Below are 14,037 nucleotides of genomic sequence, written 5' to 3'. Positions count from 1 at the left end.
AAAATTATTTCAGTAATTTTTGTTAATCATATAGTAACAGTAGTATAGTTAGAGGGTCATAGTACTTAAAACATCAATAACCATTTGGTCAGATATTTAAGGATAAGCCATTATTAATTTATCTTTTATGAGCAACCTAAAAACAAGGTTATAAAATGCACATCCCAATAACATTCTTAGCAGAAGAAAAGGTATCCTTATGGTTTGTCTCCAGTCATCTAAATAATGGATCTCCTCATGAAACAGAAAAAAAAAAAAGTTAGAATATACAAAGCTTTTTTTCATGAGACTTCAACTCTGAAGCCAAAATGATGCAAAAATCATATAAAAATTCAGAAAGTAGTCTTTTAAATGTGATCTTTAAAAGACTTATTTGATAGTAAAAACATCTCTATTATTTAAAATTCTCAAAGCAGTTCCTATCCGAAAAAAAATTGACAGTAATATTTTGTAAGTTTGCTTATAAATTAAAATGGAAGTTTATTATGAAAAAAACCTAGCATTTATGTAACAAGCTGGATGTTTTTGTCGGGGTGGTTGAGCTAGTCATTTCATAGGGTTTTAAAATTGTTCATTATCAAAAATGACTCAAGGGTATACTAACAGAATTGAAGAGGTCATTTGAATCTTTTGCTTTCAGTAATCCCTGAAATATTTTAGGTGTACAGGATTTACTTAAATTCAGTAAATAACTGACTTATTTAGTAAAGAATATTTACTATCAATTATGAAAATAAGGCTCATATTGATAAAAATAAAGATTTCTTTGAATTTCAAGTAAACATTTACTATTTAGCACATGTCAGATACTGTGGTAGATGCTTTTATAAGGTTCTCTGCCTTAAATTTCCTGAATAAAGTGTGAAATCAAAAACTTTTCAGGTAAATACTTAGTCTTTTAAATGTTAGATATAGCCAGTTATATATATATAGATACACATATATGTGTATCTATATATATATTCATTATATTCAACATATATATATTCATTCACACACAGATATATATAATAAAAATTATATATTTTTATTATATATATTATTTTATTTTTATTATATATATTATATATCGATATATATTGTTCACATATATTACTTTTTTTGGTTAAACAACTTGTCAAAATGGATGGTAGTTACCATTCTTGAAATAAAAAGATATATGTAAGAACCCCGCTGATTTAATTAATGCAAACCACCTGATTAAATACCTATAGCAATCTGTACTTCAACGTTAAAAAGATCCAGCTGAAATAGAACTTCTCTAATTCTGATCAGTCTAAGAACTATTTTCTCCACAGATAAAGGGGTCACTTTAAGCACAAAAACCAGCACTGTTTTCTTTGATTAGGTTACTGTAGCTTAAGTCTCTCAACACTAGAATTCCTCACACAGCTGTTAATTGTGGACCAGGGGACTGGCTGACATCTGCTTCTTGCTTATTTCATTAATGGTTCACTTCCAGGTCCTAAAAGAATTGTAGCCTTTCTCCAAAGAGAATGTCGGATGCATCTATGTCTGTCTTCTACATAGTTGGCTTGTTCTGGTTTGTCACTCTCCATACAATGCAAATCTGAGTAAACTCACATCTGTCACCGATCGACCCAATTCGTGGGCAATCTTTTCCCATCGACCTGGGGTCCCTCCTGGGAACTTAACCATACTTCTTGTCAGCTGGCTGAGGTCCTCTTCTGTCCATTCAGGTGCCTGCAAAAATTACAGAAAAAAGTAATTTTAGAGAATGTTCGCTGTAACATTTAATAAGCCTGTGAAACAAACTGGGCAATTTGCTTACTACAAAACCAATACTATTAACATGTATCCAATAGTTTAGCTAAAGCTTTGAGCTGCATATTTAACATAAGAATGCAAAGCTCCAGCAGCCTTTTAAATTTTCCTATGTATACCAAATAAGAAAGCAGAAATATTGTGAGACCAGGCTTTTGAAGACCAAAAAAAAAAAAAAAAAAAAGTTCAGTTTTGCATTAAGTGAGGAACCACTCTCAAAGCCTATGAAATACATTGTGTGTCACCCTGCTCTCACAGATGCCTCCTAAAAGGTTACTATAAAAGGTCTCCAAAGTTTTAAGAGAAATTATACCTAAAGTAAACAAAACACCTTATAAGTAAAAATGAAAATGTAAACAAGTAAATGTACTGCTTTAGAATCAGAACTGAAACAGAGATAGTTTTTGTTCATTCTGTAATAAAACTTAACTCTAAAAATCGTGTATTTTCAAGAGGTTTAACTTATCAAATGGTTAGCACTTTATAAAACTTAGAACAGAAAATTAGAAGTACCTACAACTGAGACTTAAAATCTCAAGTCCATGCAAAGCAACACTTCATTTCTGAGAAGGTAAATAGCCCCTAAAATTTTATCTAATTGTGAAACTGAATAAAAAAAAAATACCTTCAAGATTATGAAATCTTTTTTGCAAAAGCAAAAATTCTAAGAGCAAGCATATTCTCTGCATTTTATTCAGTACTACTTGCTCAAACCCAAAGCTGAGCAAACAAAACCCCCCAAAACAACACCCCCCCATTATTTAATAACAAATAACCATGTTACAATAACTCTACATTAGATTGTAGCACTAAACTACTCCCTACCAGAGGCGGCAACCACTGTGGTATTAAACAATACTACTCCAGGAGTCAGCAGAGAAATGGAGGAAGCCCACCTTATTTTCTTTAATTAAAAAAGAAAAAAAGAAAGAAGGAAACCTTTGAGACAAATACCTTTTCTAATCACCATTTCCGATAATGAACAGGCATACATCAGGCTGTTTGCATTACAGAACCATCAGCACAGAACAACAGTCAGAGGTGAGTGACCCCAGGGACTATCTCCACAGCTACAGCAAAGCTTCTCCCTGACACTAATCCTCCCTGTCATTCTCCCACTGTGCTCTAACCACACTGACATCCGCCTGCCTCACTGCAAGCTTAACGGGGCCCTTCCTGACTTTTTACTGTCTCCCCCAATCAATGGTTCAAGCGTGCTCTTTTCACCATGTCCAAATGGCAGCTTCACTCATAATCAAAGTGCACTGCCCCTGTTAAAGGGCTTTCCGAAAGGCTCTCCCATTTGCATTCATTTGCAAAGCAAACTACTTTTATTCACTTTGTTCTGCTATCAAGAATGTTCCCTGAAGCAGATAAATTGGCATAAATACAACCTGCCACTTAAGAGTCAGTAAATAATAGCCAATAGTAGGGAGGATTTTATCAATCATTCTATTTTGTATCCACTAAAAGCTGAAAGCCTCAAACATATTCATCAGTACAGCCGGTACCATACATGCATAAATTCAGTTCTATAAAAAGGTAGTCTCCATAGGGTATGGTCAGAATTTCTTTGATATTTAATGAATATCAGAAGTCTAATGCTCCATATCCAATAATTTGAAAATTTACACTGAAGGTCTTTTCTTTTTGCTTGTTTGTTTTAACTTTATTTAAAGTTATTATATGGACATTAGTGGGACATGAGTGGATTTCCAAGGAAATATTTTCATTTCTAAAAAAACTGAAACTTTAATAATTACACCAACTGACTTCAGAAATGCCCAAAGAGTTAATAAGAATTTAAGTTTATGGTAAAAGTCATACCAGGAATCATGAGGTTGACATTGCACAGAGATATAGTATCCAAACTATATTGTGTAACAATGCAAATTCACATTAAATCAAGTCATCTTACCTCTGTATTAATCATACAAAATTTTTAAGCAAAAAGTTGTCTAAAATATCAACACTGTAGCCATTGTGTCACATAGTAAACTAATTCTTTTCAATAATTCCTATTTTTAATCCACTGGCTTTCCAAATACGCTGCAGACATGAATAATGGACATTAAAAATCAATCAGATTTTAATTCTTTGTTAATGAATCTTAAAGTACAGTGCCACTTTTTTTCTGGGAAGGAAAAATTTTAAGTATCTGGACTGACATTCTAAAAAATCATCTATTGCTATGACAATCTTTCCTTTTAGTTTCATAGTTATTTCATGGCTGTGCTTTTTCATTATTAATATTAAAAAAAAAACTGGATCGATAATAACTAGGCCCATAATCTGAAATCTTTGAAAGAATCCTTTTAGCAATTCATTATTCTCTCTCCTACAGCTGTAAGGCACTTTGGTGAATGTGTAATTCCTCAGCAATAGTTAGTTGTGTCTTTAGAAGCAACAGAGCCTACTGTGATCCAGCTACTACAGCAGCCATGAGGGTGGCCATGGTGTGAATGTATTCTCCTTGTTCTAATCTGGAGCCAACTGTAGCTGTGAAAGTCAAATGAATGCATAAGCATACTGCTTTGCCACTTAAAACCATGTGTGTCCAATATTACTGAGACACTGGGCCAAAAATTCATCTCTACAGTAAAGTAATGGAAGACACCACATGGTGTGGGGACAGCTGTTGTGACTACACAAGCATTCCAATTTTGCATCAGAAAAGCCCCGCTCTGGGAATAAATCTCCATACTGAATAAAAAATAAGTAAGTTTTCAAATTATTCAATATTTTTATGTAATGACCTCAAAATATATCTACTAAAGTAAGAGCTGATATGAAAATTTAAATTGTATCCCCAAATAGTATCCCTTTGGGATAGATTTTTATCATAAAACCACATATGTTCAAAGATTTGATGTCTTTGAAAATCCTCACTATTCTTGGGGGAGAGGAGTTGGAAGCTGTACGAGAAAGCACACTCTATTTTTTGAGTAATCTATACATACCTTCCCCCTCACAGCTGTAGACCACAAAATGTTAATTACTAAGTATCATGCAATTTATGAGGTACTGAAAACTTATGGCCAATTTAGAAGAAATTTTATATGTATTTATTTATATTTTCTTTAAAGAGAAAAGGTCCATTTCTATCTGATAGATATTGAAACTCCCTAATGAATATTTCTATTGAAATGACCTACTAATGATTATTATTTTATATAATTACAAAAGTTACAATTTTGGATTCAACAATGTTTAGTAGATTCAGCTCAACTCAAATTCTTAGACATTTAAGAAATAATGTCCTTGCAAAAGAGCATCACCACTTAAAGTATCAGATATATCAGATATATCTGATAATGGATACCGAATAATGCGAATGGTATATCTAATAATCTGCTACCTTCCAAATCCATGCTCTATACTGACTTCGTGTTTCAGGATGCATATTTGATGTTCACCTCTACAGTTTTCCTTTCCAATTTAAAAACCGAGCAGTTAGGTACCCTTGACTATTTATATGAATAAATTGTATGTAAAGACAACCAAACAAAATAATTTTAAAAAATCACTTCAAATGTCTTTTCACTCTTAAGAGGAGAAACTCTTCTTTAAAGAATTTCTTGGAACTTCCCCCAAACTGTTGTTCCAAGGTTGTGACCCTTCAGCAGCAATCACTTCATGTTGTGCCCAGAAATGTCTCCTCATCTATGAGTTAGCTATCTTCCCAAAAAGGGAGGTCTACCTTTGGACCAGTGACCCTAAAGTGTGGCCGTGGGCTGGTGCCAATCTGCCAACAGTTTTTTACCCATCTGTGACAAAGTAAATCCATAAACTTGAAGTAAGGGTTAGAGCCAGCAAATTAAAACTGCCATAACAACCAAAAATGCTTCTTCTTCTTTTTTTTTAAATTAACATAAAATGTATTATTTGCTCCAGGGGTACAGGTCTGTGAATTGTCAGGCTCACACACTTCACAGCACTCACCATAGCACATACCCTCCTCAATGTCCATTATGCAACCACCCTTTCCATACTTCCCTACCCTCTGCAACCTCAGTTTGTTTTGTGAGATTAAGAATCTCTTAGGGTTTATCTCCCTCCCGATCCCATCTTGTTTCATTTTTTTCTTTCACTATCCCCGCAACTCTGCCTCTCAAATTCCTCATATCAGGGAGATCGTATGATAATTGTAATGGAATACTATGCAGCCAACAAAAGAAATGAAATTTCTTTCCTTTTTTTTTTTTTTCAACGATGTGGGTGGAACTAGAGAGATTATGGAACTAGAGGTATGCTGAGTGAAATAAGTCAACTTAAACAGAATATAAGCCAGTAAAATGTCAAACTACCATGGCGGGTCACATTAAGTGTGAGCTGCATTCTTCTTTGGCACAATAGGACTATAGATTGGTCAGCAACAGATGGAAATGAAAATGTTCTAAACTGGGTGCCTGGGTGGCTCAGTGGGTTGGGTGACTGACTCTGGATTTTGGCTTAGGTCATGATCTCATGGGTTGGGAGATGGAGCCCCACATTGGGCTCCATGCTCAGTGGGGAGTCTGCTTGAGATTTTTTCCCCCCTCCCTTTCCCCCTCCTCCCAACTCGTATGCTCTTTAAGCCCCCCACCCCCAAAACTAAAAATATTTTAAATCTGGTTCTTTACTAAAGATAGCTTAGAAACTTTGGTCAAGACAATGCATGTAGTTCAAATTCCTCTTTACTTCCTCTCTGGGGAGCAACAGTAAATAAATCCCCCTGGAGAAACGGACACAAGTATGTTTGATCCAGTCTTTTAAAAAATATTTTATGTCACTAAGTGTTGTGGTGATTTGATACACAGTAAAATACAACCCAGCAGAATTACTCTGAGATAGGAAAGAGAAAATTGTAATAGGCTTCAGGTGGAAGATGTCTAGGATGTCTGAGCCATAATGGGATGACTAGGGTGGCTTCAGCAAAGCAGGGCAGGGAGAGATGTGGCCAGAAAGGTAAGAAGGTAAAATCACATAAGGACTTCGAGGCCACTGCAAGGATGCTGGCCCCTTTATTCTGCATGACAGAAAAAGCTACTGGTGGGATTTTATTTTATTTTATTTTTTAAGATTTATGTATTAGAGAGAGAGTGAGCTCAAGCATGGCATGGGCGGGGGGAAAGAGAATCAGAGGGAGAGAAATTCAAGCAGATTCCCCACTGAGCAGGGAGTCCAATGTGGGGATTTTTTTTTTTTTTTAAAGATTTTATTTATTTACTAGAGAGAGAGAGCATGAGAGGGGTGTGGATCAGAGGGAAAAGCAGATTCCCTGCTGAGCAGGGTCCCCATGCATGACTTGATCCCGGGACTCCAGGATCAGGACCTGAGCTGAAGGCAGTCACTTAACCAACTGAGCCACCCAGGCACCCCCGATGTGGGGATTTGATCCCACAATCCTGAGATCATGACCTGAGCCACAGGCAGATGTCAGGTGTCTGAGCCACCCAAGTGCCCCTGGAGGGATTTTTTTTTAATTGAAGTATAATTACACACAACATTACATTACACACATTACAATAGTTTTAGATGTACAACACAATGATTCGATATTTATATATATAGTTGACCCTTGCTTGAACAACATGGGTTTGAATTGCATGGGTCCACCTACACACAGGTTTTCTTTTCTTTCTTTTTTTTTTTTTTAAGTAAATACAGCACTGTAAATGATTTTAGTAACATTTGTTTTCTAGCTTACTTTATTGTAAGAATATATAATACATACAAAATATGTGTTTTTTAAAAACTTTTAAAATTTATTTTATTTTATTTTTTAAAAGATTTTACTTATTGACACAGAGAGAGATCAGAAGTAGGCAGAGAGGCAGGCAGAGAGGGGAGGAAGCAGGCTCCCCACCCAGCAGAGAGCCAGGATCCCAGGACCCTGAGATCATGACCTGAGCCGAAGGTAGAGGCTTAACCCACTGAGCCACCCAGGTGACCCTAAAATTTATTTATTGACAGCAAGAAAGAGCATAAGCAAAGGGAGTGGTGGGAGAGGGAGAAGCAGGCTCCCTGCTGAGCAAAGAGCCCAACGTGGGGCTCAATCCCCGGACTCTAGAACCACGACCTGAGTTGAAGGTGGACACCCAACTTACTGAGCCACTAAGGCACCCCTAAAATATGTTAATTGACTTATATTATCAGGCTTCTGGGCAATCATAGGCTATTAGTAATTTTGGGGGAGTCAAAAGTTACAAGGTTTTCAACTGAGCACAATATGTGCAGGTGGACTGGCACCCCAACCCCCATGTCACCATTTATAGTGATAGAATTTTGTTTTCTTGTGATGAGAACTTTAAGAAAATTATTTAAATTCTATTTAGTTAACATGCTGTGCAACACTGATTTCAGGAGTAGAATTCAGTGATTCATCACTTAAATGCAACACCCAATGCTCATCACAACAAGTGCCTGCTTTAATACTCCTCCCCCATCTAGCCCATCCCCCACTCACCTCCCTCCATCACCTCTCAGTTTGTTTTCCATCCTTAAGAGTCTCTTAGGGTTTGTTTCCCTTTTTCCCCCTCCCACATGGTCATCTGTTTTGCTTCTTAAATTCCATGTATAAGTGAAATCATTTGATATTTGTCTTTCTCTGACTTATTTCACTTAGCATAATATACGCTAGCTCCATGCACTTCCTTGGAAATGGTTAAGATTTCATTCTTTTTGATGGCTGAGTAAAAGGCCATTGTGTGTGTATATGTACATACACACACACACACACCCCTTTTTTAAAGAAATTTTTTTTTGTTTATTAAAGGATTTTATTTATTTATTTGTCAGAGAGTGAGCACAGGCAGACAGAGGGAGAAGCAGGCTCCCTGCTGAGCAAGGAACCTGATGTGGGACTCAGTCCCAGGATGCTGGGATCATGACCTGAGCTGAAGGCAGCCGCTTAACGAACTGAGCCACCAAGGTGTCCTTAAAGAAATTTTTAAAAAGATTGTATTTATTTTAAGAGAGACTGAGCGATAGAGTACAGTGGGAGAGGGGGAAGCAGACTCCCTGCTGAGCAGGGAGCCCAACTCAGGGCTCCATCCCAGGACCTTGGAATCATCACCTGAGCTGAAGACGGATGCTTAACCAATTGAACCACCCAGGTGCCCCAATATACCACATCTTATTTTTTTTCCCGCTTTTTTTTCTTTTTTAAAGATTTTATTTATTTGTCAGAGTGAGCACAAGCAGGGGGAGCAGTAGGCAGAGGGAGAAGCAGGCTCCCAGCTGAGCAAGGAGCCTGATGCAGGACTCGATCCCAGGACCCTGGGATCATGAACCCAGCAGAAGGCAGATGCTCAACCGACTGAGCCACCAAAACATCCCCATACTACATCTTCTTACGGACATTGGGGCTCTCTCCAAAGTTTGGCTATTGTTGATAATGCTGCTATAAACACTGATGTGCATGTGCCCATTTAAATTAGTATGTTTGTATCCTTTGGGTATATATCTAATAGTGAGTAAAATTGCCAGATTGTAGGGTAGCTCTATTTTTAACTTTTTGAGGAATCTCCACTGTTTTCCAGAGTGGCAGCAACCAGTTCCCATTCTCACAACAGTGCGAGAGAGCTCCCCTTTTGTCCACATCCTCGCTAATACCTGTTGGCTTTGGTGTTGTTAATCTTACCCATTCTGACAGGTTTGAGGTGGTATCTGATGAGAACTTTTAAGATTTACTCTTAGCAACTTTCAAATATGCAATACAGTATTAACTACAGTTGTCATGCTATAGATTATATCCTACGACTTATTTCGTAACTAGAAGTTTGTACCTTTTGAACTCCTTCATCCATTTCACCTACTCCCTACCCTCCCCTTCTGGCAACTACCAATCTGTTCTCTGTATCTATGAGCATGGTTTTTGTTCGTTTGTTTTTGGATTCCAGTATGAGATCATATGGTATTTGCCTTACTCTGACTTATTTCACTTAGCATAATGCCCTCAAGGTCCACCCATGTTGTCACAAATGGCAAGAATTTCTTCTTTTTTTATGGTTGAATAATTGTGTGTATACACACACACACACAAATCTATATATGTATATTTTATGTATATTTACATACATAATACATATACACAGCACATTATTTTTCCCTTTCATCTGTCAATGAACATTTAAGATTGTTTCCATATCTTGGCTACTGTAAATAATGCTGCAGGAAACATTGAGGTGCATATAGCTTTTTGAGTTAGTATTTTCAGTTTCCTTCAGATAAGTACCCAGATATAGAATTGCTGGATCATATGGTAGTTCTATTTTTAATTTCTTGAGGAATCTCCATACTGTTTTCCATAGTGCCTGCACCAATTTACCTTCCCACCAACAGTGTGCACAAAGGTTCCTATTCTTCCAAGTCCTTCCCAACACTTTTTTTTCTTGTCCTTTTGATACTAGTCATTCTAACAAATGTGAGGTGATATCTCTTTGTGGTTCTGACTTGCATTTCCCTGATGATTAGTGATCTTGGGCATCTTTTCATGTATCTGTTGGCCATCTGTATGTCTTCTTTGGAAAAATATCTATTTAGGTCCTCTGTCCATTTTTTAATCAGACTGTTTTTCTGCTATTGAGTTGTACTGAGTTCTTTAATGTTTTGGATAGTAACCCCTTATTAGATATTAGAATTAGAATATTATTAGAATTTGCAAATATTTTCTCCCAGTCAGTGCACTGCATTTTCATTTTGTTGATGGTTTCCTTTGCTGTCCAGAAAGCTTTTAGTTTGATGTAGTTCTACTTATTTTTGTTTTTGTTGCCAGATCCAGAAAGTCATTGCCAGGACCTTTGTCAAGAAGATTACTGTTTTTTTTTTTCCCCCTTCTAGGATTTTTAAGACTTCAAGTCTGAGGTTCAAGTTTTTCTTTCTTTTCTTTTTTTTAATTATCTAAGACCTTTATTAACTGGTGCTTGCCATTTGTTGACTTTTAAAAAATCAAATTGTAAACCTTTATTACAAATTAAAAATAAGATTCTTAAAAATTTCAACTAGATCCAGATATGAAACAATTTAAAAATCTTTAAAGATGTATTGAGAAAAACCAGGTTTTTTTTTAAAAAACTTTTTCATTATTAAAAAGAGACATCTTTAGGTAAAAGTAATAAAAACCCCATGCTGCATAGATAACGCAGATAGTTCTATTTATCTGATCAGTGGGCAAAAAGCAAGAACTTAAGGTCAAGTCCAAACTTCTGTTCATTTCATATTTAGAATTTCATATTCATTTCTTCTTGTTGGACTAAACTGGATGATGGTGTAGAGATGGTAAGCTGGCATTTAGTCAGCGCTGCCCTGCTCAACCTAGGAAGTGGATGAATTCTCAGCTGGTGGACTCGCTGCTTTTGTCTCTTTGCCATCTCGTGGTTTAGGGTTTTCTGGGTGTCTGTGATGGTATGAATGTTGAGGTGGCTGCTGACTTTGGATCTCATCTTCTTGATTTTCCTTAGCTTTTTCATTGCTGTGCTCTCTAGGCTGTCTTTGGTGAGGAGGACCGTGCAGAATCGTGGTGTATAATCCAGATGCATATTCTGTCTCACTGGTCTACCTTGTTCTCCTGCATGGAGAACATGGGTGTCAGCACCTTCCATCACCTCTCCCTGCACAGGAGGGTTGGAAGACTGTGGTCCATGGCCATGGAGGCTCTGCATGTAGTAAGGGGGAAACCCTCACCTGTGGGAGGGCAGCACTGTTAAGCCTGGCCTTCAGGAGCAGGCTCTGATCGGTCCTTCTTTGCCCCACTCAATTCTGGTAATTGTGCTGGGAGTTGTGATGTGGAGGACCCCTGTGATGTGGGTAGCATGTATAATGGTTACAGTCTGCCGCATATTCACTGCTGTACACTGGAGATCCACCAGGCCCTGTCACATTTATGCCTCTGAAACCTTTTCTCATTCATCAAACTCCACGGTCTCTCCATCCCCTACATTGTGAAGGTACTTCCGGGTTTATTCTTTATGGTAGTCTGACACACTAACACATCTTCCTTGGTGTCATTCCTGTTGATGAAATCATACCGGTTTCTTACATTGAACCATTTACTGTTCCCACAACCCTCCTTGCGATGATCTCGTCCCTGCTGGCTGGCGCCAGCAATGTGAAGCCACTGCAGTGGTGTGGGGCTTGGGGTCTGTGACGCTGAGGGTGGGTGGAGGTTTGCTGCTCGTGGTTGCAGTGATGGTGACTGGGGCCAGCTGTAGCTCCTTCCAGGGTGTGAAGGAGGCCACTGGAGGCAGTGAAGCTGCTTGGGGCTCTCTGGGGTCCTCTTTCCACTCCCCTTTGGAACTCTAGATTCAAGTCTTTAATCCATTTTAATTTTTAAGTGTAAGTGGTATAAGATAGTGGTCTGGATTCATTCCAGGTAGAGGGACAAAGTTGGCCCAAGACGACCACATCCAGAACCATAGCTGGGACTGGCATCAATTTCTTTTTCTTTCTTTTTTTAAAGATTCTGTCAGTCTGTTTATCGATCTTAGAGAAAGCATGCATTCTTGAGCGGGGAGGGGTAAGCAGAGGGAGAAGGACAGAGGGAGAGAGAAAGAATTTCAAGCAGACTCTGAGCAGAACATGGAGCCGGATGCGGAGCTTCATTCCACAGCCCCAAGATCACGACCTGAGCAGAAACTAAGACTCATACACTTTGTCCATTGAGCCACCCAGGCACCCCCTGGCTTCAGTTTCTAATTAAATTTGTGCTATGTGAGTAATACTTTTTTTTTAAGATTTTATTTATTTGACAGATCACAAGTAGGCAGAGAGAGAGGAGGAAGCAGGCTCCCCACTGAGCAGAGAGCCCGACGTGGGGCTCGATCCCAGGACCCTGAGATCATGACCTGAGCTGAAGGCAGTTTTAACCCACTGAGCCACCCAGGCGCCCCGTGAGTAATACTTTTTTAAGTCTCTAATGGTAGTACTAATCTCTATATTTTTCCTAGGAAAGCAGTGTTTTTGAATTACTATGTGAGGGTACTCTTTCTCAACTGGGGTTCCTTGCCTGAACGATAAGATACAGAAAACTATTGAAATGACCCTTTTAAAATTCTCCCAAGGATGGTACATAACTAGCATAGGAGAGAAGTTAGTTCATTACATATACTAAATGCATGAGCAATAGGGCATAATTCTCTCGTTAAACCCTGCCTGAGAAAGGCTGAGGGAGTAGTTACTGAAGGTCTGCATAATTGAAATCTTAATAAAGCTTTCCTGCCATTTTTATTCCTTTCCTTGGAACACTGTTAAATAACAAATTCAGGTTGGGGAAAAGGATCTGGAGGGAGGTGTCAAACTAGTCCTTGTGCGGTCTTTTATCCAGTCCCCTTGTCCTACGTGCACCTTTAATTCCTGAGCTCTTCTGGGCTTGTGTGACATGAGTCAGTCTCGTGCAAGGGCAGGTGGGGGAAAGGTAAGGCCTAAGATGCTGGTAATTATCTACTCCTCCCCATCTTACAAAATTTCATTAACATTGCCTGACTGCTACAGTTGTCTCTCCTAGTCTCTTTGTTCCAGGGTTTATGCCTTTTTTTATTCCTTGACTCTCATTTTGTGAGGATTTAAAAGGGACAAATGATAAACAAATGGGATCAAAGTGATCTATTTAACAAGAATATAACTTTATGTGAAAAAATTTGTAGTCTTATTTAAAATGGTGAAACACACATTACATTATTCAAATATAACCTAAACAGTATGTGCTAGAATCATCCATTCATGATAATTTAATATGGTAACAAACAGCTGACTCCATTTTATGATATTTGATTGCTGATAGCTTTGAAGTCTCTCTTCCCTTTGTGCCCTGCATCTGGGCAAGCTGTTAAGAAAGCCCAGAAGGGGCACCTGGGTGGCTCAATGGGTTAAAGCCTCTGCCTTTGCCTCGGGTCATGATCTCAGGGTCCTGGGATCGAGCCCCATATCGGGCTCTCTGCTCAGCTGGGAGCCTGCTTTCCCCCCTCCCTCTCTCTGCCTGCTTCTCTGTCTCCTTGTGATCTCTGTCTGTAAATAAATAAATAAAATCTTAAAAAAAAAAAAAAAAAGCCCAGGAGACTGAGACATTGCAAGACCCTTCCTGTGCACAAGAACCCTCACCCCACCCCGACTCTCAACCACATTGAAAAACTCCAAGCCAGTTTCCTTTTCCTTGTTCTCTCAAGCAATTTTGGGCTAATATGGGAAGTCTGCCTTGTTTGCCTCAGAGAGCTGTATTATATAGTAAACTGAATTTTGTATACTCCTAGTGTCCCTGTGTGTGACATCATCAGT

General features: G+C 38.2%; 1 protein-coding gene and 1 pseudogene across 1 annotated transcript in view; both read right to left on the bottom strand.

Annotated features, from left to right (window-relative positions):
* The window catches only part of DNAJC1 (DnaJ heat shock protein family (Hsp40) member C1), a 230,965-nt gene that overhangs the window by 27,257 nt on the left and 189,671 nt on the right, over nt 1–14,037 (bottom strand). The window contains exon 9 of the mRNA XM_004757596.3: nt 1,585–1,704. Within this exon, the coding sequence (XP_004757653.1) occupies nt 1,585–1,704 (120 nt within the window). The remainder of the gene's footprint in view (nt 1–1,584; nt 1,705–14,037) is intronic.
* On the bottom strand, nt 10,828–12,093 carry LOC123393345 (annotated as a pseudogene).

This window comes from Mustela putorius, unplaced genomic scaffold (genome assembly GCF_011764305.1).
Source record: "Mustela putorius furo isolate JIRA1106 unplaced genomic scaffold, ASM1176430v1.1 tig00000827_pilon_pilon_pilon, whole genome shotgun sequence".
NCBI classification, from domain to species: domain Eukaryota; kingdom Metazoa; phylum Chordata; class Mammalia; order Carnivora; family Mustelidae; genus Mustela; species Mustela putorius.
This window is presented reverse-complemented; position numbering and strand designations above follow the sequence as displayed.